The 12,179-nt window shown below is 53.3% G+C and overlaps 1 protein-coding gene across 17 annotated transcripts in view; it reads right to left on the bottom strand.

The window, feature by feature from the left end:
* LOC101164701 (nesprin-1-like) overlaps positions 1-12,179 on the bottom strand; it is a 108,198-nt gene that overhangs the window by 79,021 nt on the left and 16,998 nt on the right. For 15 of the 17 annotated variants that reach the window (XM_023951580.1, XM_023951581.1, XM_023951575.1 and 12 more), the window contains 30 exons: positions 11,739-11,834; positions 11,470-11,553; positions 9,536-9,628; positions 9,086-9,264; positions 8,810-9,006; positions 8,546-8,646; positions 8,140-8,172; positions 7,898-8,005; positions 7,682-7,819; positions 6,916-7,080; positions 6,698-6,810; positions 6,464-6,632; positions 6,296-6,392; positions 5,933-6,135; positions 5,686-5,850; positions 5,462-5,614; positions 5,249-5,392; positions 4,902-5,069; positions 4,666-4,824; positions 4,410-4,574; positions 3,991-4,125; positions 3,493-3,651; positions 3,209-3,417; positions 2,324-2,432; positions 2,089-2,253; positions 1,778-1,945; positions 1,534-1,710; positions 1,324-1,464; positions 1,093-1,253; positions 873-1,023 (listed from right to left, as the gene is read on the bottom strand). In XM_023951580.1, the coding sequence (XP_023807348.1) occupies positions 873-1,023; positions 1,093-1,253; positions 1,324-1,464; positions 1,534-1,710; positions 1,778-1,945; positions 2,089-2,253; positions 2,324-2,432; positions 3,209-3,417; positions 3,493-3,651; positions 3,991-4,125; positions 4,410-4,574; positions 4,666-4,824; positions 4,902-5,069; positions 5,249-5,392; positions 5,462-5,614; positions 5,686-5,850; positions 5,933-6,135; positions 6,296-6,392; positions 6,464-6,632; positions 6,698-6,810; positions 6,916-7,080; positions 7,682-7,819; positions 7,898-8,005; positions 8,140-8,172; positions 8,546-8,646; positions 8,810-9,006; positions 9,086-9,264; positions 9,536-9,628; positions 11,470-11,553; positions 11,739-11,834 (4,305 nt within the window). The remainder of the gene's footprint in view (positions 1-872; positions 1,024-1,092; positions 1,254-1,323; positions 1,465-1,533; positions 1,711-1,777; positions 1,946-2,088; positions 2,254-2,323; positions 2,433-3,208; positions 3,418-3,492; positions 3,652-3,990; positions 4,126-4,409; positions 4,575-4,665; positions 4,825-4,901; positions 5,070-5,248; positions 5,393-5,461; positions 5,615-5,685; positions 5,851-5,932; positions 6,136-6,295; positions 6,393-6,463; positions 6,633-6,697; positions 6,811-6,915; positions 7,081-7,681; positions 7,820-7,897; positions 8,006-8,139; positions 8,173-8,545; positions 8,647-8,809; positions 9,007-9,085; positions 9,265-9,535; positions 9,629-11,469; positions 11,554-11,738; positions 11,835-12,179) is intronic. The other 2 variants (XM_023951577.1, XM_023951583.1) reach the window with 2 other exon arrangements.

Genomic DNA, 12,179 nt, shown 5'->3' with positions numbered 1-12,179 from the left:
GTTCATGCGTGTGTGTGTTCATGTGTGTGTGTTCATGCGTGTTCATACGTGTGTGTGTGTTCATGCGTGTTTGTGTTCATGTGTGTGTTCATGCGTGTGTTCATACGTGTGTGTGTGTTCATGCGTGTGTGTGTTCATGTGTGTGTTCATGCGTGTGTTCATGCATGTGTGTGTTCATTTGTGTGTTCATACGTGTGTTCATGCGTGTGTGTGTGTGTCCATGCGTGTGTGTGTTTTCATGCGTGTTCATACGTGTGTGTGTTCATGCGTGTGTTCATGCGTGTTCATACGTGTGTGTGTTCATACGTGTGTTCATGCGTGTGTGTGTGTCCATGCGTGTGTGTGTTTTCATGCGTGTTCATACGTGTGTGTGTTCATGCTTGTGTTCATGCGTGTTCATACGTGTGTGTGTTCATACGTGTGTTCATGTGTGTGTGTTCATGCGTGTGTGTGTGTTCATGCGTGTTCATGTGTGTGTGTTCATGCGTGTTCATATGTGTGTGTGTTCATGTGTGTGTGTTCATGTGTGTGTTCATATGTGTGTGTTCATGCGTGTGTTCATGCGTGTTCATAAGTGTGTGTGTTCATACGTGTGTTCATGCGTGTTCATATGTGTGTGTGTTCATGTGTGTGTTCATACGTGTGTGTGTTCATGCGTGTGTTCGTGCGTGTTCATACGTGTGTTCATGCGTGTGTGTTCATGCGTATGTGTGTGTTCATGCGTGTGTGTGTTCATGTGTGTGTGTTCATGCGTGTTCATACGTGTGTGTTCATACGTGTGTTCATGCGTGTGTGTGTGTGTTCATGTGTGTTCAAACGTGTGGGTGTTCATGCGTGTGTGTGTGTTCATGCGTATGTGGGGGTCCTGGTACCTGCACCGTCCGTCTCTGCTCCTCCACAGGTGGAGCAGACGTCCTGACGTCCTCCAGCTGCTTCTCCGTCTCAGAGATCCACTGGGACAGACCTTCAAAGCCTGCAGTGAAGGTGTCCCACTGCAGCTTCATGTCCTCCAGGAGCTTCACGCTGAAGCAGAGAAGCAGACGTGAAAAGACGAAGACGACAGAAGACAGACGGAGACGGTAGAGGCCTTACTCCTGCTTCAGGCTTTCCTCCACCTCCTCCACCTGCTCCCTGAGCGAGTGGGCCTGCTGCAGCAGCAGGGTCTTATTTTTGGGGCTCAGCTGGATTTCGGCGGCTCTCTTCGACAAGGTCTTGGTGTGCAGAGCTTCGCCTTCACTCTGCTTCAGCAGCACCTGAAAGACGTGAACAGGTGAGCCGCGCTGCAGACGGCTTCCCGCTCCGCCTGTGGACCCGCGGACTCACTCTGGCCTGATCCAGCTCCACCTCCAGGCTCTCTGGGCTGCTGAAGTTCAGCTCCCTGTCCATGGAGGAGCGTGCTCTGAGGACAAAGGTCTGCACCGCCTCCTGCTGGTCGCTGTGCTGCTGCCAGGCGGCCAGAGTCACCTTTGCAGGAGGGCGTGTGTTATAGAGGCTCCGCCTCTGCCGGAGGTGTCTGTGAATGCAGAGTCTCACCTCCAGGCTTTGCTCCTGCGAGTCCGTGCTCTGCTCCATCCTGCTAAGGCTGTTCTCCAGCGTCTGCAGGTCCTGCTGCAGAGCCCCCTCCAGCGCCTCCTCCACCTGCAGCTGCTGACCTCTGGAGAAGAGCTGCTGGACCTCCTTCCTCTTCATTCGGAGGCGCTTCAGGTGTTGCTGCGGGATTCAGAGAGTCAGGCCTGAACCCTTCACCTTCTCTGAAGCTTTTGGTGTTAAGCGGCACCTGGTGGACCAGCAGCAGCTGCTGGGCCTCTCTGGGATCAGAGGAGTCCAGGATCTGGGAGGCTTCGGCCTGCACCTCCTTCTGCCCCTGAGCCAGGTCCTCCAGCGTGGCCTGGACCTCCTCTCTGAACTGAACACAGTCCCCCACGGTCAGCAGCATCTTCTCAGCCTGATGGACGGCAGGACAAAAGTCCAAACCCGATGAGGTCCAGAGGCCCCACCAGAATAAAAGCATCTGAGCATATACTTCTACAGCCTTTTGGTGACGTCTAAGGTCTTTGAAGATTTCAGCAGAACTTAAGCAGAACCCACCTCTGACAGAGACGCTACGAGACCCTTCAGGTCTGCAGACAGCTTGGTCAGCGCCGCCCCCTGCCGCTGGGCGTCATCGTCTGCCGACACTTCGATCAGATCCGCCATGCGGGCGTTCAGCCAGCCCAGGTTCCCCTCCTGCAGCTCCGCCTCATTCCTCAGCTCCTGCATGGATGGGGGGGTTAGAGTCCTGTGGACACGGTCCCCACTCGAAACGGACCGCAGCAGGACTCACCGCGATGGCGGTCTTCACCTGACCGTACTTCCTGTGGTCACTGGCTCGGTTCCTCAGGAGCCTCAGCTGGCTCTCCTTGGAGATGAGCCAGCAGGAGAGCTCAGCGTACCTGTGCAGGTGGATGATCTCAGGTGAATACACACATGTACACACACATGTACACACACATGCATACACACATGTACACACACATGCATACATACACATACACACACATGTACACACACATGCATACACAGGTGCATACACAGGTACACACACACACAAACACACATGCATACACACATGCATACATACACATACACACATGTACACACACATGTACACACAAATGCATACACACATGCACACACACGCATGCACACACATGCATACACACATGCACACACACATGCATACATACACATACACACATGTACACACACATGTACACACAAATGCATACACACATGCACACACATGCACACACCTACATGCACACACACACTCGTTGTTTTCCTTTCATAAAGACGTCCAGATTATTGTCCCTAAAACACTTTTTAAAGTTCATCCATCCCTCCATTTTTCTAACCCCCTTCAGGGTCACGGGGTTGCCAGAACTTTTTCCCAGCTTCTGGTGGGTGTAGGCGGGGTTCACTCTGCACAGGTGAGCCCGCCCCTCCCATTCAGGGACAATTTGAGTAAAGACACAACCTTTGAATCATGTCTGTGGACTGGGGGAGGAACCCTGAGAACATGCAAACTCTACACAGAGAGAACCCAGCCGGGATTTGAACCAGAACCTTCCCCCTGTGAGGCGAGAGCACCACCGTACAGCCGTTTTTACAGTTATTCTAAATGTTTTGAGGGGGCGTGTTGCTGACTCGGGCGGGGGTGTCACTGCACCTTTTGTTGTAGTCCTTCCACTTGTCCTGGTGCTGCAGGAGCTTCAGTCGTGTGCTCTGGATCTCCTCCTGGAGCTCGCCTAACTCCTTCCTGGCGCTCTGCAGGCTGCGGTGGGCGGGGTCCTCCTCAGGGAGCTTCTGGCAGAGCTCCTCCATGAGCTGCAGCCTCTTCTCGCACTGGGACAGGGGCCCCTTCTCCCCGAAGAAGCTCTGGAGGCAGAAAGCAGAAGGAGCTGAGGAGTTCTGCTGCACCCGAACCTCCTCCGAGCCCGGATGATGACTTACCCGGTGCTCCTTAAGGAGCCGCTCACTCCCCACCCCGACCAGGTGGCGGTTCTCCCTGGTCAGCTCCGCCTTGCACTCCTGCATGGACAGCTCCAGCCGGCTCCTCTCTGCCTCCACCTGCACGTGCAGGAGGTGCAGCGGGGCGTCCGTCTGCATGTCCTGGGGAGGGACCAGCAGGAGAGGGTCTGTGGGGGGGCTTCTCTTCATAACTAGTGAGTCTGCGGACGTTCTGCCCCTTCAGAACACATGTGTGTGTGTGGGGGGGCTCCTTCTCTGTGGATTGGGTGTGGTCAATTGATATTGAAATATTGATCTGATTGAGTGACGGCGTGCCGACAGGATCAAAGCGGATATACTGATAGAGATCCATCCATGGATCTAGAAATCCATAGATTCATGGATTGACATCTAAATCTAGATTTACAGATTCATAGATTTCACATCTTCTGTGCAGATCATTTGGGGTTGTCATCATCAGAGTGTGACATCAGTGCCGACCTTCCAGCGTTTGTGCAGCTTCCTGACGGTCTCCTGCAGCGCCTGCTGCTCCTGTTCGGGCAGGATGTCCGTCAGCTCGTCACACGCCTTCAGGAACGTGTTCAGAACCCGCTGGTCCAGCTGCTCAAAGAAGTCCTGCAGGAACCACAAAGACCTCCACCTGTCAGAGTCCACACCTGTCCAGCGCCGTTCAAACTTTATCTGTAAACCTTCAGTCTAAGACTGACTCCACCTTTTCAGAGGAAAGGCTGGAATATTTTCAGTAAATATTGGAAAACCTTTCACAATAAAAGCTTCAAAAAGTTCACATTTATGCAAATGTGTGAAACCCTCAAACAGAGAGCAGTGTGTGTCCAAAGTCCCAGAAGTAAACTGTAGTTCTGGACTAGAGGTCTTCAGCCTCTATAGATTCATCTCACCGTGTGTTTCCTCAGCAAATCCTCCGGCTCGCCGCTTTCCGTCACGCAGCTCTGGGCCGCCTTCAGGACCTTCTCCAGCTCCACTCGGGACTCCTCAAACCTCCTGAGGAGGCTGCTGTTGGTCTCCTCCTGCCTCCTCCACTCCGTGGACTCCCTGATCATGTTCTGAACACAAACAGGGGTTTTGCAGGCTGGCGTCCGCGTTCCGAGCAGAGACGGCGTGGCGACGGCGTGGCGACGGCGTGGCGACGCTCACCTGCGAGGCCGTCTGCAGCTCTGCCACGCGTTTCTGCAGCAGAGCCAGGTCCAGGTGCTGCAGGGCTCCACTGCTGCTCAGGCTTCTCTGGATGTTCTGGTGGGTCCGCTCGATCACCGTCAGGCACTTCTTGCAGCTGTGAGTCAAGGTGGCCAGCTCCTGCAGGAGGAAGGAGAACCCCGTCAGGGGGGGGGGCCCAGGCTGGAGGAGGCCGTGCTGCCGCCGCTCTGCATCACCTGACACTGCTGTCTGAAGTCAGCGGGCCCCCCCGGACGGCCGGCGCCGGTGATGCAGCTGGCCTTCTCCAGAGCCTGGTAGAAGCCCGTGATGTTCTTCTCCATCTCCTCCAGGGGGGGCAGCAGAGCCTGAGCCTCTCTGAGCAGAGGCAGGCACCCCTCCCTGATCTGGAGACGAAACGCTGTACATGTCACTGACACGGCCCCTTCAGGGGGGTTGAGAAGAACACAAGCTGAGTACAAGAGGGTGAAAGCCGCAGCACCACAGCCAGTTTGTGGTTCAAATCCCTGTGCAGGTTTTTTTGACCCCCGATCCAAAAGCCCCCCCATTCTGATCAGGCACAGACCTTACTGAGCTGCTCCTTGATGGAGGCCATCACAGCTGTCATCTGGAGGAGCTCCTCCTGCGGAGCGTCTTTGCTCAGTAGCTGCGCCGTGCGGCCCGCCGCCCTGCACGCCGCCTCCATCGCCGGGACCTTTTGTTTGATTTCCTGCAGGGAGGTTGGACATGCAGCATGATGTGATCCAGCAGCAGGAGCCCCAGGAGATCTCCTCCGTACCTCCACGTCCTGCACGAACGCCCGCACGTTCAGGAAGGACACCTGAACCGGAGCGGTCATCTTCACGTCGGTGGCGTCCAGGAACAGCTTCAGGGTGTTCATGGCGTCCTGGTAGTCCTGCCGGAGTTTGTCCACCTCATCTGCTCGGCCGTACTGTACACCAGGAGAAGAGCAGCTGGGTTAGGTGGTGAAGGAGGAGGAGGCGGCGGCGGCGGCGTCCTCACATGTTTGACTTTGATGAAGAGCTCCCTCCATCTGCCGTTCAGCAGCAGCAGCTGCTGCTTCAGGTCTCTGGACACCGTCTCATCACACGTCTCGATGAGGAAGTTCCCGGCGTCGTTCATGTCCATGTGCTGCTGGATCCAGTGGGAGAGGTTCCTGAAGAAGTCCTGCCCCATGCAGAAAGATCAAAGGTCACAGTTCCTCCTCCTCCTCCTCCTCCTCAACAGAAGGTCAGAGTTGAGCAGTTACCCGTTTGATGTTCTCAGACTGGCCGAGAACCTGCTCGGCGTCCTCCAGCCAGGCCTGCAGCGCCGCCACCGTGCTGCCGTACTTCTCCCAGTTACAGATCACCTCCTCCAGCATGCTGCGGACGCTCCGCACCTCCAACGCCAGGTTCTTCCACTGGACCGTGGCGTCTGCCAGGAACTTGCTGACTCCCTCAGCTTCATCTGCTGCAACCAGGAGGAGTTGGTTTACAGGGAGATGATTGACACGGTTCGGGTTCTGCCTTTTGAATGACGCAGGAACAACAGCAGGAAGCAGAACTTCTTCTGTTTGGACTCATGTAGGGAGAACCGCACAGACGCTGGGGGGGGGGAAAGCCACACTGACCTGCGCTGTCAGACTTCACGTAGACCTCTGCCGCCCGCTGCAGAGCCGTGAAGAGAACCTCGTACTGCTCAAAGAACCTCTGGCCTTCAGTGAAGGTCTACAGAGAGAAGAGGCCTCATCAGACCCCCCCTCCAGTGCTCAACCTTCACGGGGGGAACTCAAACTCACCAGGTAGCTGCGCAGCAGGAGCTCTACCGAGTCCCGCCGGCCGTACTTTATGATCCAGGACTTCAGCTTGGACTCAGCCAGCAGCAGGAACGCCGTCAGCCTGTACTTCATTTCCCAGAATTCCAGTTGTATCAGGTGAGAATGTGAATGGGCCGACACAAAGTTGAACCTGAGGGTCAAACACCACAGTAACTTTTCTGCTGGGAAGTGATGGAAAACCAGCGGAGGCCGTACCGCTCTGCCATGTCTTGGAGCTGCTCCGGAGGAACCGGCACCCCGTGGACGGACCTGTCCTTGTGGATCTGCTGGAAGGTCCGTCTGTGCACCTCCAGGTTCTTCAGCACATCCTGCAACCCAACGTGACGGTTCTGGTGAAGCTCAGAGTCTCGTGAAGATAAAAACCTGCAGGCTTCTCCACGCGTGGAACCACGACAGCAGAGGGAGATCCTCACCTGGTGCTGCTGCAGCTTCCTGTGAAGAACGTTGGCCGTCTCCTCAGGAGCGTGGTGGAGGGGGAAGTCCTCTCTCAGAGCCATCTCTGCTCTGTGGAGCCAGGCTCCGATGGACCCCAGGGGGCCCGGCAGAGACTTGTCCAGATGGATGTGCCAGTCCAGCAGCTGCAAGTATCGGTTTGAGTTGTTTCAAATCCAGATTCACCACTAAGGACGAGCATCCATGATTAAGGCCTTAGACGAAGTATTTACTTAGTCACTACATCTTAATTGCATCTGTAAATACATGAAGTTATAGTGTAATTACACTATATTTACACAATAATAACACCGTGGTCCAAGTTTCTCATGCCAAACCACCTCCCTTCAACATGGCTTAAGAAGCGGGACCACAGCAGCAGCGGTTCCACAGACTAACGTCCTGCCAATCACACTCTGACAGCCAACCGGCTGCTGGGAAAAGGAGGACTGTTCAGAGGTCGTTAAAAGGTCACGTCTTTCAGAGCCGTTATCAGGAGGACATTCCCATTAAAGCGTGGCAACTTGACTTTCTGTGTTTTAGAATTGATGTGATGGACTTTTTTCTAGGACACTAGAGGCCTTCTCACTGGCACACCTTGGACACTCCAGTGATGCAGTCTCACCTTCTGTGTTAGTTATTAATAAAGAATCATCATTATTATTGTTAATAATAATAACGAGAGAGCTGCAGCTGCCCTCCTTTGTTCATGTGGGATCACAATGAAGGGAGAAACGGGGCGGGTACCCTGGCGGACACGTGGTCCCAGGCTTGTTTGACCAGAGCTTGGTCCACAGACAGTTTTCCATCCGGGTGGACGGGCTGCAGCAGCGGCTCCGCCTGCTTCTTCTTCATCTCAAACTGGACGTGGAAGTGTTTGAAGACCTGCAGGACAAAGGAGGAGCACGCGGCTGAAGCCACCTCTGACAGCAGACGTTCTGACCCTCACCTGACCCCGCCCACCTGGTATTTGTCTGACAGGTTTCCGTCGGATCCCTGGGCCCTCAGCACGTCTTTCTCCAGCTGGTCCAAGAAGACCTTCAGCTCCCTCAACATCTTCCTCTCTTCTCTCTGTCACAGTCAGACAACATCTACTTTTAGCTCATGGAACCTGCTGCTAAATTCTATGAGAGGAAAACAGAAAACCGCAGGAATACGGCGGGAACTGATGGTTAAAGTCTGAAGCTTCAGGCTGTGGAACATACCTCCAGCATCAGCTCTATATCCTGAGGACCGTACTAGCAGCAGATGAGAGAAGGCATCAGAAGAGCAGGAAAAGACAGGAGACAGAGTGGGGGAGATGAGCGTGCACGTGACCTGAGCACCCACAACACAAGACACAAGAAGCAGCTTTGTGTGCACAGAAGAGCAGGGAAGACCGAAAGACAGATGATCTGCTCCTATCAACAAATCCCGAGCAGAAACAGAACTCTGGTCCCGTTTCTGGTCTCCATGAACCAGAACCTTCCAGAGACTGAAAACCATCTGAGATTTGAGCGAGTTTCTCTGGAACGTTTAGTGGAAAAAGGCAAAAGTTTGGGATGTATTTCTAAAAAAAACATATTTTTAAGGTTACACAGTAAGGTTACAGTCAGCGGGCCAAAGAAGTACCTCCTGCTGTCCAGCGGCCGGCCCAGGATTTGGGTAATGCTTCAGGAACTGAGCCACGTAGGTCATGATGGACTTCTCGTCCGGTTTGTCGACGTCCACGTCTGCAGACACCAACATGATCAACGTGAAGCTGACAAGAAGGTCAAGTGTCCTCCAGAAACACAACAGGTTTGTGGATTCTCCAGAACATCTGAGCTGCACTACAACAGAACCTACAAACACGTCTGACTCGTCACAAAGTGCAGAAATCAGAAATAATGTGACCTTCAGGATCCAGCAGTCGAGGAATTCCCAGCTCATTCTCTGCCAATGAGAAGGCCTCCTCTAAGTTCTCCCTGTTGCTCCTCCGCCGCACCTCCTCCATGTCTACCAGGTCTGGCCTGATGGCGTGCACCATGGACTGAAAGGCGACCCCGTCACGCCAGCTGGGACCAAAGTCTTTCACTTCGATTCCATGATGCCTGAAAACCACGAGAGGCCACGTTTGCATGAGCGGCGTCGCAGACAGCCGTGGGACAGCTGGACCTGGCGGAGGCGTACTTGGCGGCCGTGCACTGCACCCATCGGAGCAGGACCTTCTTGGCGTTTCCCTGGAATTTGTGAAGGACCTTCCTCTTCACGGGAGGACTTCCTGTTTCAGAGCTGGTGAGGCTGTCCACAGAAGAGCTGCTGTTGGAGAAGGCCTGCAGGGCTGGCAGGTTGCTGGTTAACTCCTCGATCTACAGGAAGCCAGAAGGTTCAGACCATCAACAAACGTTTGCTTTAGATCAACTAGAAATGACCCAAAGACTGAAGAATAAAAATTTGGTTTGAAACCTTTCATTTTTAGGAAACTAGTTCAACTGGACCTCCTGTTGAAATCTGAGCAAGAGGAAAGCGGTACAGACCACTGGGAATGCTTTGAAATGGATCAGAAGATGATGGGACTTTCATGGTTTTCCCATCATCCTCATTACTAAAGTGAAAGTGTCTTCTGTCCTTCATCACTACCTGGAAGTAGAGGATGATGGTCCAGATCAAACCAAGGACGATGGATGGCCGTCCATCTGCGACGTCGGTGGCGTGAATGTTTACAAGTTTGATCTGAAACAGAAAGGTGGATTTCCCATCAGTCCCTCACTTAGATGCTTCTGTCAGTCAAAGAAAGCAGAAGAAACTGGATGAAGGACATGAAGAGGAACTGCTGGAGAAGCAGCCTTGAATAATAATAATAATAATAATACATTTTATTTATATGGCGCCTTTCTGGGCACTCAAGGTCGCCTCACAGTACAAAAGTAAGTAAAAATATAAACATACAACAGTAAAACTCCAGAACACAAAATTAGTTAACAGTTAAAAACAGCAAGTTTAATATTATGAGCTAAAAGCATGACGGAAAAGGTGAGTTTTGAGGTGTTAAAACTGAGAGAGTGAGTCCAGATTTTGTAGATCAGAGGGGAGGGAGTTCCAGAGCTGCTGAGTGCTCTACCCCCCCAAGGTAATGAGACGGGGTCGTGGAACAGCCAGTCGAAGGGAGGAAGAGGATCTGAGGGAGCGAGTGGGAGGAGCAACAGTCGGGAGCCCTGAGAGGTACGGAGGGGTGAGGGTGTGGAGGGCTTTGAAGGTTAAAATGGGGATTTTGTAAGTGATCCGGTGAGGTTCTGGTAACCAATGAAGCTGCTGGAAGACGTAATGTGGTGAAGGGAGGGGGATGGCTTATTATTCCAGCAGCTGAGTTTTGAACCAGTTGAAGCTTTCGGAGGGTTGAGCCAGGCGTCTGTCTGAGCCAAACCCTGCCCACAATACTGTCATCAGAAAATCCTGATCAAACTTCCGGTGAGCTTCGGTGGCTAGAAATGTTCGACGGCAACTGACTGGAGGTCCTGGAAGCCCTGACTGAAGACACACAGGACGAAAGCACAGTGGAGTCACGGGCTTTGAATGACAGTAGGCCAGAGGCTTCATGGGTCCGCGGGACGAAGACGCCCTGTCCTCCACTCGGACACAGAACCTCCGGCTCGGCTTTCATACCCGCAGGAACGGTGTTTGAGAAGCTGTCTGAACAGGACAGGGAGAGGATGGATCGCAGGAAGAGGCTGCCGAAGTCCGGACGGGTTCAACCTCACGGACCCGATCCGCGTCCAGACCACAAAGTCCAGAAAGGGGTCTGACAGAGCAGAGTCCACAGATCTACTAGACAAGAAGACCAGTGGATGGAGCTGCATCTTCATGCATCTGTGAAGGACAGCCGGAGCCCCCCAGCTCAGCACAGATCCCATCGTCGTTTCTCTGGATCATTCCTGCAGATCAAAGGTGACTCTGCCTTCATTCCACCAGAGGAGACACTCTGGAAAAGGTCCAACATCAACCTGGACCACAGAGCCAGACCACCACCACACCAGGGTCAGTCTGAGTGCCTGTCACCCCCCCATGAGAATGGTTCCCACCATCTCTAAGTTCCCACATGGATGCCCCCCCCCCAGCTGCTGCAGGAGTGACTGGGATTCCCTCACCACTCCCAAAAGACAAAGGTACGGGACGATCCGGTCCCTGGATTTTAGAACAATTCAGACACACGCTCCTTTGGAACATTAAAGAACCATTTTGTTATGAAATATGAGTCGTTTTTGCAGCTCATTTTCAGACGTCTCGATCTCTGAGGCTCCGCCTTTTTCTCCTTGTGGGTGCCGCCCATTTCATGACATCATCCCAGAGTCGGCCTGGCATATTGTGCAAAGAGAACAGAAGGGTTCATTAGCCTGGGGGCGGGACTTGCAGCACAGACTCTTCCTGGAAGGGGCGGTTCTTCACTTTGTGATGTCACAATGTGAGGACCCACTCGTTTTTGTGGGTTGGGAGGGGCTGGTGCTCAGAGAGCAGCTTTTTAGAGGAACACTCAGAAATGCATGAATGGATTGTTTTGTCCTCTACAGACACCTTACCTTTCTACCTTCCAGGAACTTCAGAGCCGTGCTGATGTTGGAGACCCAGTGGATCCTCTTCAGGTGCCGTCCTTGTTCACAGGGCTGCAGGACAGAAAGCTGTCATCTCCACGCAGATATCTGCTGATTCTTCAACGGTCATTAGGAACACATCACTGTATTTTTATAACCACATATTTGTGGGGTCATTTACTGTGAATTCCGATTCTCTCTCTTCGTTTGAGGCTCAGACAATAGAAACTGTGGAGTAAAATGTTGGAAGATCTTACTAGTCTTTGTCCAGACAGAACCTCCAGCAGAGCCAGCAGCTTCACGCCATCCTTGATGTCCTCAAAGAGGTCGTTCATCTCCAGACGCAGTTTGTGCTGCAGGACAGACGGACCATGAAAGACCATCAGCATCCACGCATGTGGCCCAAAAAGGGGGGAACGGGCCTGTCAGCACGGAGAACAGAACCGCCCTGCATGGTGCCGGTCCTGGGGAGGGCAGCGTTTGCTAAAGGGTTCACATCTACAGAGCAGCAGCATCGTAACCAACAACCACAACCGTATGTGTTCTTCAGAAGAGCTCGGGTCGGTCCAGGCCCGCAGGCTTCAGCACCAGACTGTGTGTGTGTGTGAGTGCATGTGTGAGGGTGTGTGTGTGTGTGCATGTGAGTGCATGTGAGTGCATGTGAGTGTGTGTGCGCGTGTGTGTGTGTTACATGTGCA

This window comes from Oryzias latipes, chromosome 22 (assembly GCF_002234675.1).
Source record: "Oryzias latipes chromosome 22, ASM223467v1".
In the NCBI taxonomy this organism is placed as follows: Eukaryota; Metazoa; Chordata; class Actinopteri; order Beloniformes; family Adrianichthyidae; genus Oryzias; species Oryzias latipes.
This window is presented reverse-complemented; position numbering and strand designations above follow the sequence as displayed.